At 38.3% G+C, this 17,523-nt stretch overlaps 1 protein-coding gene across 1 annotated transcript; it reads left to right on the forward strand.

Moving 5' to 3' along the window:
* Positions 1–10,716: 10,716 nt before the first annotated feature.
* On the forward strand, positions 10,717–14,090 carry LOC136842556 (uncharacterized). The gene is made up of 2 exons (XM_067110012.1): positions 10,717–10,834; positions 13,642–14,090. Exons 1-2 carry the CDS (start codon positions 10,717–10,719, stop codon positions 14,088–14,090), a joined length of 567 nt encoding a protein of 188 aa, XP_066966113.1.
* Positions 14,091–17,523: the final 3,433 nt, after the last annotated feature.

Consider the following 17,523-nt stretch of genomic DNA (forward strand, 5'->3'; position numbering starts at 1 on the left):
ATATATATATATATATATATATATATATATATATATATATATATATATATATATATATATATATATATATATATATATATATATATATATATATATATATATATTGATACAATTTACAGGTGAAATGTCGATGGATCTCTGAAATATTTTTCCTTTGTTGGTATCCTAAAACAATGAAAATATGAAAAGAACATATATTTTCAAGCTCTGTCACTATTTAATGTGTTTTTGCTCACTGTATTCCTATATGTTTTTCTTTAATGTTCTTATTTTTCTTATCCTCCAAGGTTGGCAATTTCGTTAATCAAACTTCCGGAATATTGACTTACAGTACCTATAATGCTTTCTACCCTTGACTTTTTACCCTTGACTTGATAAAACTGACTACATCAATAATAAGTATTTTTATGGCAAGGGAAGTAAGGTAATATGAATAATCGAATGCAGTTAACGAAATCAATCCAGCATTTTAATTATATATTTAAATATCAATTTTACATATCACAAAAGTGATGATGGTTATTTCCAAGAAGAGAACACTTTTACAATATAGGCTTGAGATTGGGAATAACAATAGGAAGCTGAAAATGTACTTTAAGTTTTTAATATCTTCAGACTTCTTCTGTGTTCGTACTATATGTCCCATGCAAAAGCTGTGTCGATGAAATATATTTCTGTGTAATACAGAAGCTCTTTTTATTCGGGAAAGAGAGGAAAATTATTAATATTGCTCCGTGGAAATGCATAATGATTCAGTAACAAGTACTTTGTTCGTTACCTGTGTAGTACCGTTTTGTGTAGATTATTTAGGAGTTTCATTATTCTTCATATCTATATCTTTCCCATCATCAAGTTCAGGAATTAGAACGTCCTAGTTTGAATTTGGTATTTTACGACTGCTAAGACATAACATCAAAAATATTAAAAACAAGAGGGGGGCGGCCAGGAGCAGGGGGTTTGGATTTGTTTTGAAGTGTGAGAATATAAATTTTCCCGTTGACTAATAAACAATAATACAAAACAATGACGTCATGTTATATGCCATCATTCTTTACAGTAACAGATAGCCTTCAAGTACAAATCTCAAAGTATGATTCAAACGAAAAGATATAAATGGTTCCTCTTTAATCATCTGATATACCTGGATGGAGACTTGCCCTCTATTCATGGATAATGAAATATCCTCACGTGATCCACCAATTTGTCTAGAAGGAGAGTGGCTATGGATTTCCATTAAATTTAATTTCTCCCTACCGGCTATATCGGACTTTTCCTGGGGTTATATGTCTGACTGAAACACCGAAGTTTGTTTCTTTGTATTTTATGTAAGGTGTTATACACAGGCGCGTTCTACTTACGAAACAGCAGTCAAAATATTCTATCTTTCACAATAATTTTAAACTGTCTACGTGTCTACTGTACGTGCATGCAAAAAATACACTCATAACATTATAGACTCCAAACCGTGCAACACAAACAACTTCTGCGAAATTCCGCCACACGTGCCTTTCCTGTGCGTTGCCGTCCACAAATCTCCACTCATCTCCTGCTTGCCTTCTCATAAAAAAAAACGTATATCTTAGTTTAACCAGACCACTGAGCTGATTAACAGCTCTCCTAGGGCTGGCCAGAAGGATTAGATTCATTTTACGTGGCTAAGAACCAATTGGTTACCTAGCAACGGGTCCTACAGCTTATTGTGGAATCCGAACCACATTATAGCGAAAATGAATTTCTATCACCAGAAACAAATTCTTCTTGTTCTTCACTGGCCGGTCGGAGATTCGAACTCGCGACCAACAAAGCGGTAGCCGAGAACGGAACCCGTTCACCCAGCGAGGAAATGTGCCTTCTCATAAGTCTCACCCAAGTGAATCTGGGTCTTCCAACTCTTCTGATGCCCCAAGGAGCCAAATGGCACAAGAATATTGAGACATTTTGACCATCCTAAGTTTATACTGCACCAAAGCCAATCAGATCTAAGGAGAATGTGTGGTGATAGGCATACCGGAGTATACCAGGGATGAGAAAGAGAATCGATGATCAAAAAAATTTTTTTTTTTTTTTTTTATTTTGGTCCAAATATTGCTTACCCTCAGTCTATCATATGGCACCCATTGGTGCCACGGCACATCGATTGGGAACCGCTGATCTAGGGGGAGGATAAAATAAGATAAGACACTTTTTCTTATGTGTAAGTAAATAGTACCATAAGAATACACTTAAAAACCTTAGGCCTGGAGAGGAACTGTCGGTGAATTAAAAGGGAATTTTAAGGGTATTTTTTTTATCCTCATCTTTAAAGAGCGTGATTGTTCTTCACAGTTTTCACTATCTGGGGTCGCATACATTTCTATCAGAAACTGTTTAGATCATGGTTGTAGGTCTCGTTACTAGGTAACCAACTGGTTCTTAGCCACGTAAAATAGATCTAATCCTTCGGGCCAGCCCTGGGAGAGCTGTTAATCAGCTCAATGGTCTGGTTAAAATAAGATAACTTAACTTAAGAGAATACTTATGGTGAGAGAGAGAGAGAGAGAGAGAGAGAGAGAGAGAGAGAGAGAGAGAGAGAGAGAGAGAGAGAGAGATTTCCATCAAAGAATATTTTCACTCTGAGCCAAAAAGGAATTTAAACATAAAATATTGTCCAGTTTTAATTTTTCTTCAACTTTAATTTTTTTATTTTATTTTGGTCAATTTGCAAAGTTAGAGGATAGAGAATCGAAGAGCAGTCTTTCATAGGATGGGAAATTGTAACACTTTACTAAATGTAAAGAAAACAGAGATTAAGCCATATTTTAGAACAGATTCCAATTAATCTCGTTCTATTGCGCTCCACTCCGGACACTTCGTAGCTACTAAATGCACCATATTTATCTTGTACCGCCAACTTTTGAATTTAAAGTCACTCAGCACACCCAGCCTTTCTCGCTCTTGAAACCCAACCAGGTGGGCATAAATTCAAACATATTACATACTCATAATATGACTATTTTTTATTATTTTTTTATGGATGACATGCATCTTTCATCTTAGGCATGAATTTGTCTCTGTGAGTGTGATGATTTGTCTCTGGAAAAATAAGGATAAAATTTGCATTGCCATACTGCACTCAACTACAATACATAAAGACTAAGAACAGCGGCTGTTTGTGGAAAGGAACGTTCGGGAATATTTATATCTGAAAACCACATCCAGGCAATAAAAGAGACAGCTCCCAGATACGTAGAAAAGTGACGCAGACAACAAATTCAGTTAGGATAGAATGGAATTTCCGATTTCATTTTCTAAAAACAGATTGATGCATGTTCGGGAATTCGTGTCTTTTGCTGAGGCGTGGGAACTGTACACGCCGACCCAGCACAAACGATAGCTATGCATAAAACGTCACTCAAAAGCTCAGGCTTAATACAAAAGGCGAAATCCATCTCTCGGCGGCTCAAGATAAAATATTTCTATACGCAATCCTTCAATTTCGGTTTCCATTTTTATTCATTCGACTAAACTGCGGGATATCAATACTAAGATTTACAGAACTGCATGACCACTTTTTTCTTTTTTTTAGATGTAATTGTATACATGCGTTTCATTATCTGTATTAACTCAGCAGTCTCCACTCAAACTTCAAAGACAGTTAACCCATATTTTGACGTACATGATTGTGTATGTTGAAGGATATTTTGAAATGATATGGAAAAGGAAACTTACTGACTTTCGTTTCCCTATAATTGTATCTTGAGAGAAGTGACATAATCGAAATGTAATATTGCTCTCTCTCTCTCTCTCTCTACGAAGACCATCTCTTAATGTTTTATACCAGAATAATCCATGTATTATTTAGAGATAAATGGTGATTACTACATCTAAATTTATATTCGAGTGAAACATAAGCTCCTAATCCTTGGAGAATGAAGAATGTAATTTGTGTTTCTGGAATATGAGAAACACAATCGAAAGAGGCAGGTGAAGTATTACCCAAGTCAACACGACACGTGTGTCGCGTTAGGACGTACTCGTAGCTTAAGGTTATTACTGTTTGTATCAAGGAATTAACTCCATCATCTTCAAGGACTAATAATCTGCCAACGACCATCTTTGGTTCGAGTATAGAGAAGATCAGGAAGAAATCTGAGCTGACTATGGAATCCAAGGCGAGAATACCTGAAGGGTTATTAATCCAACTTTCCTTTATAAATTTAGTCTAGAATTTGACTGTGGATAAAAAATAAGTTGCATCTGTTATTGTGAGATTTTTGTGCAGTACATACGTTAAAAGAAGAATGCATTGATAAGGGGAGAAATTTGTAGATACAAAGAAGTGGTATTTCGAGATGATTCTGCAATGTGGAGAGAATGGACGATGATAGGTTGTTAAAGAGTGTATAATTCAGAAGTGTTGGTGGTAAGGGGGAGACAAAGTCTTCGTCTGGGAAATCCAAGAATTTGTGTAATATAGAAGTGAATGACGGTATGAGTGTGTAGTGTGTTTGATGTGCTGCTGATGAACCTTCTGTGTATATGCATGAAGCGGCTAATGTTGTATTGCTTTTTATCTGGTGTCACAAGCCGCTCACCGTTGTTTTACAGACTACCTCATTATTAATTGCTGGTTTCAGAATTACCGTTTTTATGTGAACATCTTTGGGGAAAACGTCTTTTATTATTCATTAGGTTTTCTGTTTCACAAACCGCACAATTCTTTCTGGAGAGAAGCAACGCCATTTCCTAATCTCCCCAAAAAGTTTTTTTTCTCTCAGCCGGGGATGTTTTCATCGAACTGTAAAATTTAAGAGTCAAATGTCCCCATTCGTCTTTGAGCAATCTGCATTTTCCCTGCTTTATTTGTAGCTTAGCTTTTTGAGAGGCTCAGCTCTGATCTTAGGTTTATTTTATCTTGTAGAAGAGATTGTGCTTGGAATCATACATAAGCATAATTAGATTTATTTTCATACAAATTCAGAAAATGAATGACTTTCGATAATAGAAATACAAATAATAGTTCTATACTGTTGCCTTCATCAAATTGTAGGCTCTATAGCCGTTGCCAGGGTGTCCACACTATTCCATTTTACATGTTTTATTGTCAGAGGAAAGTTAAAACGTTATTTTTTCTTTGACTAAGTTTTATCGGATATTTTATTCAGTACCTTTGTCAGTCAAATTCAAAGCGTTTTAATATTTTAATATTATCCAATTTTCACAATATATGCAATGCAATTAGACACGCACAAGTTACGAATGAGTTATGACACATGAATTTTCATTTTTCAATAGATTTTAGTTTTGCTACCCATTTACATAACTTTTATGTATGTGTATATATATATATATATATATATATATATATATATATATATATATATATATATATATATATATATATATATATATATATATATATACATATATTACATTTAGAAAAGAGAAATTCTCGGTTAAACTCATTTGTCAAAAATTCTAAGTTTGCGTTATTTAACAATTTCGTAGTTTTTTTTAGTTGAGTTAGTAGCCTCCAACCGTCACTACAATTAAGTGAAGTGTTTTGCATTGTTGTAAGTTTCAGAATACATAGTATAATGTAAATTTGATACAGTCAAGAGGGACATTTAGTGAGAACTACAAAGAAAGTATCTGTAATCAGGAAAAGATTGGAAATTCAAAGATGTATATTTCAAATCTAATAAAATATGAATATGATAAATGTGTTGCCAGTCATTTTGATATAACTATCCTCGAAAATATTCCAGTATATATTACCTTCTATGAAGAAGTCATAATATCAGAAACATAGTTTATCAGTCAAGAACATGTCCTAAACGCAATTTCTTTGAAAAAAAGATAATTCTTATATTTAAAATCAAATGCTTACATAATGCATCAGAGTAACAAAATAAAATTTAAAAAGTCAACTACTAGTGAGAGAGAGAGAGAGAGAGAGAGAGAGAGAGAGGATGAAGACTGAAACGTAAGTACTTGAAAGAGAGACAGAAACAGAGTCAGAAACACCTATTCAAGAAGAATGACGAAGGCCTCATTTTCACGCTCTAATTGTTTGGTTAGTCAAATAGTCCCGGCCTCCCGTACCCTTCACACCAACGAAAACAAAGTAAGGGAGGAATCGATGTTTTAGGCCTGACTTGATGGTGCTACATCTACTGAAGTGGGATTTACAACGAGAGTTCTTGACCTTTTAACCTCCGGGGAATTATCTAACGAGGCAGAACGAAATTTCTAGTCGTCGATCTATGAAGTGTTGAAAAGTGTTTGCTTAGAATGAGTGTTAATACATTTGAAATTCCAGATCGATGCTAAAGGCAGGTTGTATAATAACGTATAGGGTGAAAAACTGTTTAATCCGTCCAATATGATCCACTTTCAGTTATTATGATCTAAGTTTAGAGATATCTATCTTTCCAGCAGTAAGGTTTATATTAGAAAGAAATATCACACATACGCTTTACAGTGGCTAGCTTGTTGAAACATAAAGAGTGATATTGCATGCCATTGCGCTATGCCCTTTCATATGTCTATGTTTAGAGATTGATTGACATAATCTGGCAGCATTCATGAAAGCTGAGGTCACGATGATATTTCTCGAGTCAAAGTCGCCTAAATGCCTTTTATTTCAAGCAAAGATAATCTTTAGTTTCACGAAAATGTTGAGACTCTCCAGATCTCTGTCATACAGGTTCGTCCTAACGACTTCGCATTGTGCCAAGTCCAGAGACCAAAACCATAAACGGGAAGAGGATAATTCCTAACACGACGACGGCGAACAAGATACGAATTGAATTATCCTGACAGCAACAGGGAACCCACAGTCGGCAATACTCTAGGGACTGATGGGGTCGCAGTGATATCACTGTAAGACATAGCGTCTTGTTTTCTCGCGTTACATGTTAGCAAGCGATCTTTCATGCACCAGTAGGTCTTTCTTGATTAAGCTGAGACAGACCAAGCACTGCGTCTCTTATAGGCTTCATTAGCTAGTCACCCGTGGAATGCATGTGTTCTCTTTATAGCTCTACTTGCTGAAAATAAGATACCCTTGATAATAATGACGTTTTAAGATATATGTATATGTATATATATAATCATGAAGCTACAAATGTCGCTTAATATCGAAATTCACGCTACCTCGGTATATCTCCGTTGGAGAATTGTCGCCGAAGGGGAATTTATATAAGTGATAAATGAATTGGAATCGTGGGGACACGAACCCGCGACGAAAGCCTATTCAGCGACTCCAGTTGACGTAAACCATTGAGCCATCAAGAGAGGTATAGTCTTTTGCCGAGATGTCGTACTGCTTTTACCCGTCGTGAGCGGGAAAGTGTACTAGCCTCGACAATGACCCACCTCCCGCCATGACAGTTCATTGGTACGTTTGGAACACGCAGCTCTTGTTATGAAATTTTATCATACCGTGATTTTTATACAATATGAAGCTACAAATGTCGCTTAATATCGAAATTCACGCTACCTCGGTATATCTCCGTTGGAGAATTGTCGCCGAAGGGAATTTATATAAGTGATAAATGAATTGGAATCGTGGGACACGAACCCGCGACAGCCTATTCAGCGACTCCAGTTGGCGTAAACCATTGAGCCATCAAGAGGTATAAGTCTTTTGCCGAGATGTCGTACTGCTTTTACCCGTCGTGAGCGGGGAAAGTGTACTAGCCTCGACAATGACCCACCTCCGCCATGACAGTTCATTGGTACGTTTGGAACACGCAGCTCTTGTTATGAAATTTTTATCACCGTGATTTTTATACAATCATGAAGCTACAAATGTCGCAATATCGAAATTCACGCTACCTCGGTATATCTCCGTTGGAGAATTGTCGCCGAAGGGGAATTTATATAAGTGATAAATGAATTGGAATCGTGGGGACACGAACCCGCGACGAAAGCCTATTCAGCGACTCAGTTGACGTAAACCATTGAGCCATCAAGAGAGGTATAAGTCTTTTGCCGAGATGTCGTACTGCTTTTTACCCGTCGTTAAAGGGAAAGTGTACTAACCTCGACAATGACCCACCTCCGCCATGACAGTTCATTGGTACGTTTGGAACACGCAGCTCTTGTTATGAAATTTTTATCACACCGTGATTTTTATACAATCATGAAGCTACAAATGTCGCAATATCGAAATTCACGCTACCTCGGTATATCTCCGTTGGAGAATTGTCGCGAAGGGAATTTATATAAGTGATAAATGAATTGGAATCGTGGGGACACGAACCGCGACGAAAGCCTATTCAGCGACTCCAGTTGACGTAAACCATTGAGCCATCAAGAGAGGTATAAGTCTTTTGCCGAGATGTACTGCTTTTACCCGTCGTGAGCGGGAAAGTGTACTAGCTCGTCGCGGGTTCGTGTCCCACGATTCCAATTCATTTATCACTTATATAAATTCCCTTCGGCGACAATTCTCCAACGGAGATATACTGAGGTAGCGTGAATTTCGATATTAAGCGACATTTGTAGCTTCATGATTGTATAAAATCACGGTGTGATAAAAATTTCATAACAAGAGCTGCGTGTTCCAAACGTACCAATGAAATGGCGGAGGTGGGTCATTGTCGTTTAGTACACTTTCCTGCACACGACGGGTAAAAGCAGTACGACATCTCGGCAAAAGACTTATACCTCTCTTGATGGCTTAATGGTTTATCAACTGGAGTCGCTGAATAGGCTTTCGTCGCGGGTTCGTGTCCCCACGATTCCAATTCATTTATCACTTATATAAATTCCGAAATTTCAACGAGATATACCGAGTAGCGTGAATTTCGATATTAAGCGACATTTGTAGCTTCATGATTGTATAAAAATCACGGGTGTGATAAAAAATTTGCAATAAACGTACCAATGAACTGTCATCAGGTGGGTAGAGGCTAGTACACTTTCCCCGCCACGACGGGTAAAAGAGTACGACATTCGGCAAAAGACTTATACCCTCTCATGGCTCAATGGTTTACGCCAACTGGAGTCGCTGAATAGGCTTTTCGGGTTCCGATATTCATTTATCATATAAATATATATACGGAGATATATATAGCGTGAATATATTAAGCGACATATTCATGATTGTATAATATATATATATATATATACATATATATGAGTCACACATATATATATATATATATATATATATATATATATATATATATATATATATATATATATATAATCCCAATATATATATATATATATATATATATATATATATATATATATATATATATATATACATATTTGTGTGTTTGTTTGGGTCATGTGTGTGTATGTCTATGTTTGCAATGTGCCGCTAATTGTGAGTCTCGCCACTATTTGAACTGAATGCCACCAGAAAATACCAGATATTGCTGTTACTTAGAAACCAGATCACAATAAACAAAAAAATAGCTGAGAATCAGAATACGAACATCTTTAGGAACTACCCTCCAGAAAAACTGAGTATCAGCTATTCAATTTATACGGTAAGGGAAGGGCAGGAGGTAAACAGAGAAAAAAAAATGGATGGTTTGCAAACGAAATAAGGACCAGAACATATCAAAGGACCAACGAACCTGTGATAAATTCTCTAGGAAAAACCCTTACCATTGAAGTTACGAAATTTTACCTAAATATCAGTTACCGCAGATGGGGAGTCATTACCCGACTACCTTGCTGGAACCAATTCTGTGATTAGAATAAAGGCTGTGTCATTATCGAACATATTCCCAATCCCAATATAACCTTAAAATTAAAGATGAAGGTTTGGTTAGTATCAATATAGAAGCGTATAAATGTTCATCAAAGACTCTTTGGATTATCTTGTAATAATGGAAAACATAAATGATAGTTTAAATAAAGATATACAGTGTAACCCATCAAGTATGAATAATATGATTGTAAGTAGAATGAAAATATACATTGAATTTCTGTGGGAAGAGAAAAGGAGAATAAAATTTTGGAATGTTTATTTGGACAACATACTAAAAGCAGCCGTTACTAAAAAAAATTGCGAATAATTTTGAATACGTTGAGTATACGTTGCTAGGGATAGTTATACAAGATAATCAGTGTCAAACTGAATGGGAAAGTAAACAAATGCGAAAAGAGGGTTCAGAAACTTTATGGGCCGAACAATAGGGTTCGGCAAGAGGAGAGAAGAATACCTCGGAAGTACCACAGAATATTAGTGTTTTGTTTTTGTAATTTTTTTTTAAAGAAAGCAAATAATGAGGAGGGATATAACTGAAAACAGACATGCAAAGGAGCAGCAGAATGTTACAGTAATGGCTGAATAAAATCATAGATACTATACTAAGAAAATCGAGCCAAATCTCATGAACAAAGTATACTGAAATGTAGATATTCCAGGTAATATTCCAGCTAGGAAATTTTAACTGTAAGGGAAAGGTATGATTCTGCATAATAAAGTATATATATATATATATATATATATATATATATATATATATATATATATATATATATATATATATATATATATATATATATATATATATATATATATATATATATATATATATATATTCTCCCAATCATCCAAGCTATCAAATGCCTAATTTAAAGCTGCAAAATACAACAGTGCATTTTGGGCACTGCCCAACAAGGAAAAGCAAAGGAATATTGTCCCCTCCCTTAATCTGTCGATTGCACCCTGTATATCCTTTTCAACTTTCTCTTCTTGAACTTGTAATGCTGTGGGAAACTGTTTTCAGACATGAGGTTGTGAAGAGTCTAAGCCTGGCCGGAGGCAGAATAGTGCCAGGGAGGCAGATTAAGAGAAAGGACCACTGTCATGAACACCTGGATCGTGAGTTATAAATGATGCACGTGCATAGGGAAACGACACCAACCCCAGCTACCTGTGGATAACCTCCTGACCCCTGACCGAAGTCATATCAGGGTCTCACTGAAGGAACTAGTGAGATAGACATTGATGGACACTAGCGAGACATCTCCCCCTTCCATTCCTGCCTCCCATAGAGAGCCATGCCCCACCACATGGTCCTATCTTGTAGGGACCTTTAGTATTCTTACCAGCGAAGCCCTTAGCCATTCCTCTGCCACCATTACCTCACTGAAGCCAACTCTTCTACAAGGTAAAGTAATCTGTTGCAAAGGTTCTTCCAGTCAGTCACACTGTTTTAATTCACTTACTGTACTAAACTTCCTATTTCCATTTCTAAGCATCAATATTTCGATACCAACCTTGCCTTGTTAGGGGAGTGTTACATAAATACCTGTACTTAAATATCTAAATAAAATCGTGTGATCATGGCCTCTTTGGCACCCTCTGTGCTTGCCTAGTCCTATGCATATTTTACTGCGTCCTTACTGGCTTTTAATTCGTGAATCTCTCTGTTTATAGAGGGTTTGTTAACCATGGAAACCTCTCTTGACTGTACCTTGTATCAGCATCGTCACAACGACAGATATACCTTCAAGTTTTCCCAGTTATAATTAACCTCTCAGGTCTTGCCTGCCAGATTAGTCCATTTCATCTTCTGATAGTTCATTTCAGGTAAATACATGTAATTTTAAACTTACCCTAACATGTTTACTTACAAATACCTTGTGAGTTGATCCCTCAGCTCCAATAGATTCCCTCTTTTTTCCTTGTTTTTTTACAATTTCCTGAATCAACAGCAGTCAGATTTTTACAAAAATAGAGGTATGTAACAAAACCATTTGTTTAGAGTCTATAACTGGCTCATGATAAGCATTTCCCCAGGTTAAATTGTAAAAATGGCAACCGTTTGCCTTAGATATTGCAATCTGCATGTTACAGATTGAATCATTGTCCCCTTGCAACTTGCCATATCAACTACTAGCGAAGCTAGGCTGTGTGCAAGACAAAGAAACGAACCTTGCACAGTCAAGGAGTTCCACACAGTGAGCACTTCTATTTTATGTTAGGATAGGAAGTGAAATTGTGGCTGAAAATAGAAATAGGGAAACGTTAGGCATGTGCTTGCAACCCAGTCATCGAGAAGAGAGAGTTAGTATCTGTTACACAAGTTTTGATAGCCCCTGCATGAGGGCTTGAATGTTTTTTTTTTTACATAGGCAAGCTAGGGAATTACGAAGTGTTAAAAAAAAGGAAATAGTGTATGTAGTTCCTCCTTGAGTTATCCAGACAATTTGTCATCTTGGAATAGCTAGGCACATGTTTTAGATCCCACGTGGGTCAGTCAGCCTCTCTCTGTCTTGTAGAAGTTAGGAATTCGTTAGACAAATGTATAATTTCTCATTGTAGAGTAAAATCTCAGAAAGCGTAAAATTTGTTTGCTTCATATTTTTATTTGTACACATTCCTCCGTACATCATCCCACGTGGTAAATTCTGTTTAATTTCAAAGTATTGCCATTCAATAACTACCGCTATTTTATTTATAAGCATGAGGAAACTTTTTTCCTTTTGTTTATCTGTTGTTATCTTTCGATTTGCTTAAAGTCGTTCCCAGAGTAATTTTGGGTATGCCTAAGAGAAACTTTATCTTTGGGTTCCTCTAATAAACCATAAGTGGAATAATATGTTTGTATAATGGGGTCAGTCTCAGAAAAATTCCCACACTGGTCATTGCCCTTTGTTGCCAGGTGCGTACCAGACGACCTTGAGCTGTCAGTTACCAAAAACCCAAGTGGTTACTATCTTTTCCGGGCCACGTGCGAGGAAGACTAAAAATAGGGCAAATTCGTACACTCTTTACCTAGGCAAACAGCGCCCATGCATAATAGGATTAAGTTTTGAACCTATATTAGATTGGAGGAAAAGGCTTTTATTAGGGTTCGCGAAATACCCAAATTTATCAATGTGACTTACAAATAATATAATTTTAAACTTATCCGTCTCTCAACTATTAATTTACCACTTCTATAAAAATAAATAGAAGGGTACTTCTAAAAATGGCTGGTTTCTAAACTACCAATTTGCCTCAGCATGTAAACCTTACCCCTACCCCCTCTGTGCTAGTATCCCAGTGACTCTCCAAGCATTATTTACTTTTTTAAGGTTTACGCTACGTCCTTATTTTTTTTTTTTTTTTTTTTTGGGTGGGGTTATTATTCAAAGAGTGTCACGACGCTCACTGAGTTCCCGAACCTAACCCATATTGGGACTCCCCTAAAAAGAACATTTTTTTTCTTATCACAAGAAAAACCAAACTCTGGGGAATGGACAAACGGTCCCCGAACCAAGCCTTAAGATTCAAGGGATAGCTGGCCAAGTCCATGTGTGAATCCAAAACCATGTCCTGTGAGACAATAATAAAAAATAGCTCCCTGTGAACAATTAACATCCTAAGAGGTAAACAAAAAAACCCCAACACTCATGCAATAGATGGCCAAATCCATGCGTGAGATAGAATACAACTTACGTCTTTCGAGACATATTAAAATTCGTTCAATATGACCAAACTAAGTCTTATTCAGACACATTAAAAAGAAAACAGTCCATCACGAACAAACTTGGGTCTTTTCAGACACCCTGAAATTCAAGCCTTTTCAGAGATATTGATTTTCTAAAGGGTCACACCTATATAAGCGTCATCTCAAGATGTCTACGACATCCCGAACCCGGCAAAATGAGGACTTCAAGTTCTATGTGTCCGCTGCAAAGGACATGGGTCTGACAGGACAAGCCTGAGGGAGTGGGTCCAAGAGAGAATAGACAATGCCAAGGCGGAGAGAGAGGCCGAAAGAAAGGCAAAGAAAGAAGAACAAGAAAGAAAGGAGGAGAAGGAAGAGCAAGACAGGCTAGATAAACTCGCTAAGGAAGAGCAAGAAAGAAAGGAGAAGAAGGAAGATCAAGATGGTCTGGATAGACTTGCAAGTGAAGAACAAGAAAGAAATGAGAGGAAGGAAGAACAAGAAAGAAAGGAGAAGAAGGAAGAGCAAGATAGGCTGTGTAGACTTGCGAGGGAAGAACAAGAAAGACAGGATAGGCTCGAAAGGGAGAAAAAGCAGTGGGCCCATGAGCTACAGATGGCCCAAATTGGCACTGCCAGCTCCTCTCCAGCCCCTGGTGCATCCACCCTCACTCAGGCTCATACCTATATGCCCAAGTAGACCGAGGCCGAGCCCGAGGTGTGTCTCAATCAGGCGGAAAGGGTCCTTAGCGCCTACCCACTTGCGCATGCCGAAGTCTCCCTACTCTTGAGAAAATTCCTCAGAGGAAAGGGCCTAATTGCTTTCAACACCCTCCCTGAGGCGGATCAAGGGAAATGGGTGGAAGTGCGCCAGGAGATCACAAAGGTGCACAAGATCATCCCCGAATGCTGGAGACGATGCTGGAGAGGTCAGATAAAAGAAGCAAGACAGACCTGGTCTGTCTGGGCATATCAATCAGACAGGGCCCTCTCTAAATAACTAGAGTCCCTGGGAGTCTCCACCGCCGAGGACATACTCAAGTGGTTCAAGATTGAAAACTTTTTATATTACGCCCCTTCCGCCCTAGCAACCCATGTATGAAAAAGCGCCCACAACTCTAGCAGAGTGCTGTCACCTCGCTGGCAGGTGGGACACCCATCACAACCATGCAAGTTCATTGGGATGCAATATATGGCCTCCTTCTTTCACCTACGGCATCCCTCCGCCCAAGAATGGGCACTTGCAGAAACCTGTTGCTTGTGGTTCTGTAAGAAAGCTGGGCATTCCACTGAGCAATGCCGAAACAAGCCCCAGGCGCCACCCACATCACCTTTCAAACCCTCTCGCGGGAATCTACCAACTAACAAGCCTGCACTGTCCACAGGGGCAGTGCGACAAAGAGATTACAGCCAGAGCTATTGCACAGCTTTTAAAGTTTATGGCCACTCTCCAACATGGGCAAAATGCCCTAATAATAGATAAAGTACTCCCTCCATCTCCATGGTCATTACAAATCCAAAGTCCTTAGGGCCTCCAGCCCAGGATCCCATATATGTGGCACCTCCTCAAGGTAGCTACCCCACACGCCAAGTCAAGGGATTTGATGACTCTGGTGAGCAAATTTCCCTCATAAGGAAAGACAAAGTTCCCTATGGAGCTACCATTAACCGACGTAAACTCGTCATAATTGAAGGTATCAATCAATTTAAAATGATACTCCCCACTGTTTAGCTGAGAGTCACAAGACCTCATAGATCCAAAATCTGCAACTTTGCAGTAGCAAGTTATATTCCCAAAGGTTATGACATCCTGCTGGGACAGGACTTCCAGTCCCCATCTAAGTTACAGAAATCCAAGGGTCCAAATCCCCCAAAATCATTTAATAGGCACGAGTAAGCCTCAAAATGTCTGCATTCATTTTCCCTGCCAGTGCCACCTGAGTACAGTGTGCAGTGGCCCCCTCCACTAAGATGAATTCCAGATGCCATTCCAATGCCTGTCCCTGCCTCTGTGCCAGTGCCAGGGCCCCAAATAGATCTCTCTCCAGGAAATCCCAAACTCTACTCAAAATCTCTGCCAGCACCACTTGCGTGCACTGAGCAGTGCCACACTCTGTCCGTCCCGAATGATGAGCAAATTCCAAATTGAATATTAGTGCCTGACCCTGACATAGTGCCAGCGCCAGAGCACTCCCCAATCTCCATTCAGATCCCAATCAGGATCCCCTCTCTTCTCCCAGCCTGGCTCCTCTACCAATGCCGGTAAGAGAGACAGATTCTTCTGACGACAGCAGAAGTTCAACCGAAGGTGCAGCCTCGCAACCTGTGCCTGAGCTGGTCATGGTAACCTGTGAGCCTATCACGCCCACCGCGACCTCTTCCTCTCTTTCCCAGTCCCCCGCAGACACAACCATGGGTAAGGATTCTGCCATGTCTCAAATGGCTGATGAACTCACAGAACTTGGGCCGCCAAAGAAGCCGTCTTTCACTTTCTGTATGTAGCTGGACCTATCAAGAATTACTGTGCCTTTGCCCTTGTCTGGAAGAGTGGTATTATATTTTTGTCTTTTGCTAGGTCTCTAAGAATATCGTGGTCTTTTTTGGTAAAAAAATTTACTAAAGTTGGCGAACTTGACCTTTACAACATTACGAAACCTGAAGACAAAGTTAATAGATTCCTTAGGACACTTAAACAAAACAAAACAAAACAATAGATGACAATACTTCTCAGGACCTCCTGGTAACTGGATCTACATACGGAGTTATGTATGGACTGCCCAAAATACACAAGGACGGAATTCCCCTTAGACCCATTCTTTCCTACATTAATACTTCCAGCTATAAAATAGCCAAGTACCTAGTCCCATTGCTTCAGCCCCTTACCAACAATAAGTACACTTTGACGAATTCGACCACGTTCAAAGACGAAGTCATTAATCAAGACCCAGATTTGTTCATGGTTAGTTTTGACGTAGAATCGCTGCTCATAAATGTTCCTGTAGCTGAGACTATAGACATCTTTTTAAAAAAATTATTTCCTAATGATAATTCCTATTTTAATCAATTTAGTAGAGCTCAGTTTAAATCACTTCTAGAGTTCGCTGTGCTTGACACGGCCTTCATTTTTAATAGTACTGTTTTTAAGCAAATAAAGGGGATGGCAATGGGCAGTCCTCTGGGACCAACCTTTGCCAATATCTTTATGAACTACCTGGAGGAGCTAGCTATAGATGAATGTCCTTCTGATTTCCATCCACTCTTTTATAAACATTACGTTGATGATACATTTGCCCTTTTGACATCTGACTACAATGCTGACGCGTTTCTGGAACATTTAAATGCGCAACACCAGAATATTAAATTTACCATTGAGATTGAAACGCATAATTCTCTCCCCTTCCTGGACGTAAAGGTAACTAAGGATGAAATTGGCTTCCATACAGGTATTTACAGGAAGAACACTTTTACCGGCCTTGGGACGAATTTTTATAGATCATGTTTTTACAATTTTAAAATTAATTCTTTGTTCACTCTCCTTCATAGAGCCATTAACCTGACCTCAAGTTGGTCCACATTTCATGCTGAGGTGATCATCCTCACTGATCATTTTAAGAATAATTACTACCCACCAGGAGCTCTCAACAAATTGCTTAATTTGAAACTTAACCCCGCACCTTTAGTCCATAGTGACCCCAAATTATGTTTGTATGCAAGATTCCATTTTTACATGAAAATGGATTTGGAAAAAAAAATGTATCAGGCTATTCAACGGACAATTACCCGCTCTTAATCTTAAGTTAATCCCAAAAAACCCATGAACCATTGGATCTCTTTTCCATGTTTACTTCCGGTGTGATTTATAAATATAATTATCCTGGATGTGATCTTGGCACTTACATCCATTGTACCATGAGGCTGCTAAAAGTCCAAATTTCCTCTCATCAAGGAGTTAGTTTTAGAACAGGCTGTCGATTATCCAATCCCGAGCTGTCCAGTGTAAGAAATCACAGTAAAATTTTTAAGACACATGTAGGTGTTGAGGATTTTAGTATTGTGGGGAGAACCCGATGCGTAGAAGAATTAACCACACATGAATCTATTATGATTAAATTAACTGTCCCTGCCCTTAATCA

The sequence above is a fragment of the Macrobrachium rosenbergii genome, chromosome 2 (assembly GCF_040412425.1).
Source record: "Macrobrachium rosenbergii isolate ZJJX-2024 chromosome 2, ASM4041242v1, whole genome shotgun sequence".
Classification (NCBI taxonomy): Eukaryota; Metazoa; Arthropoda; class Malacostraca; order Decapoda; family Palaemonidae; genus Macrobrachium; species Macrobrachium rosenbergii.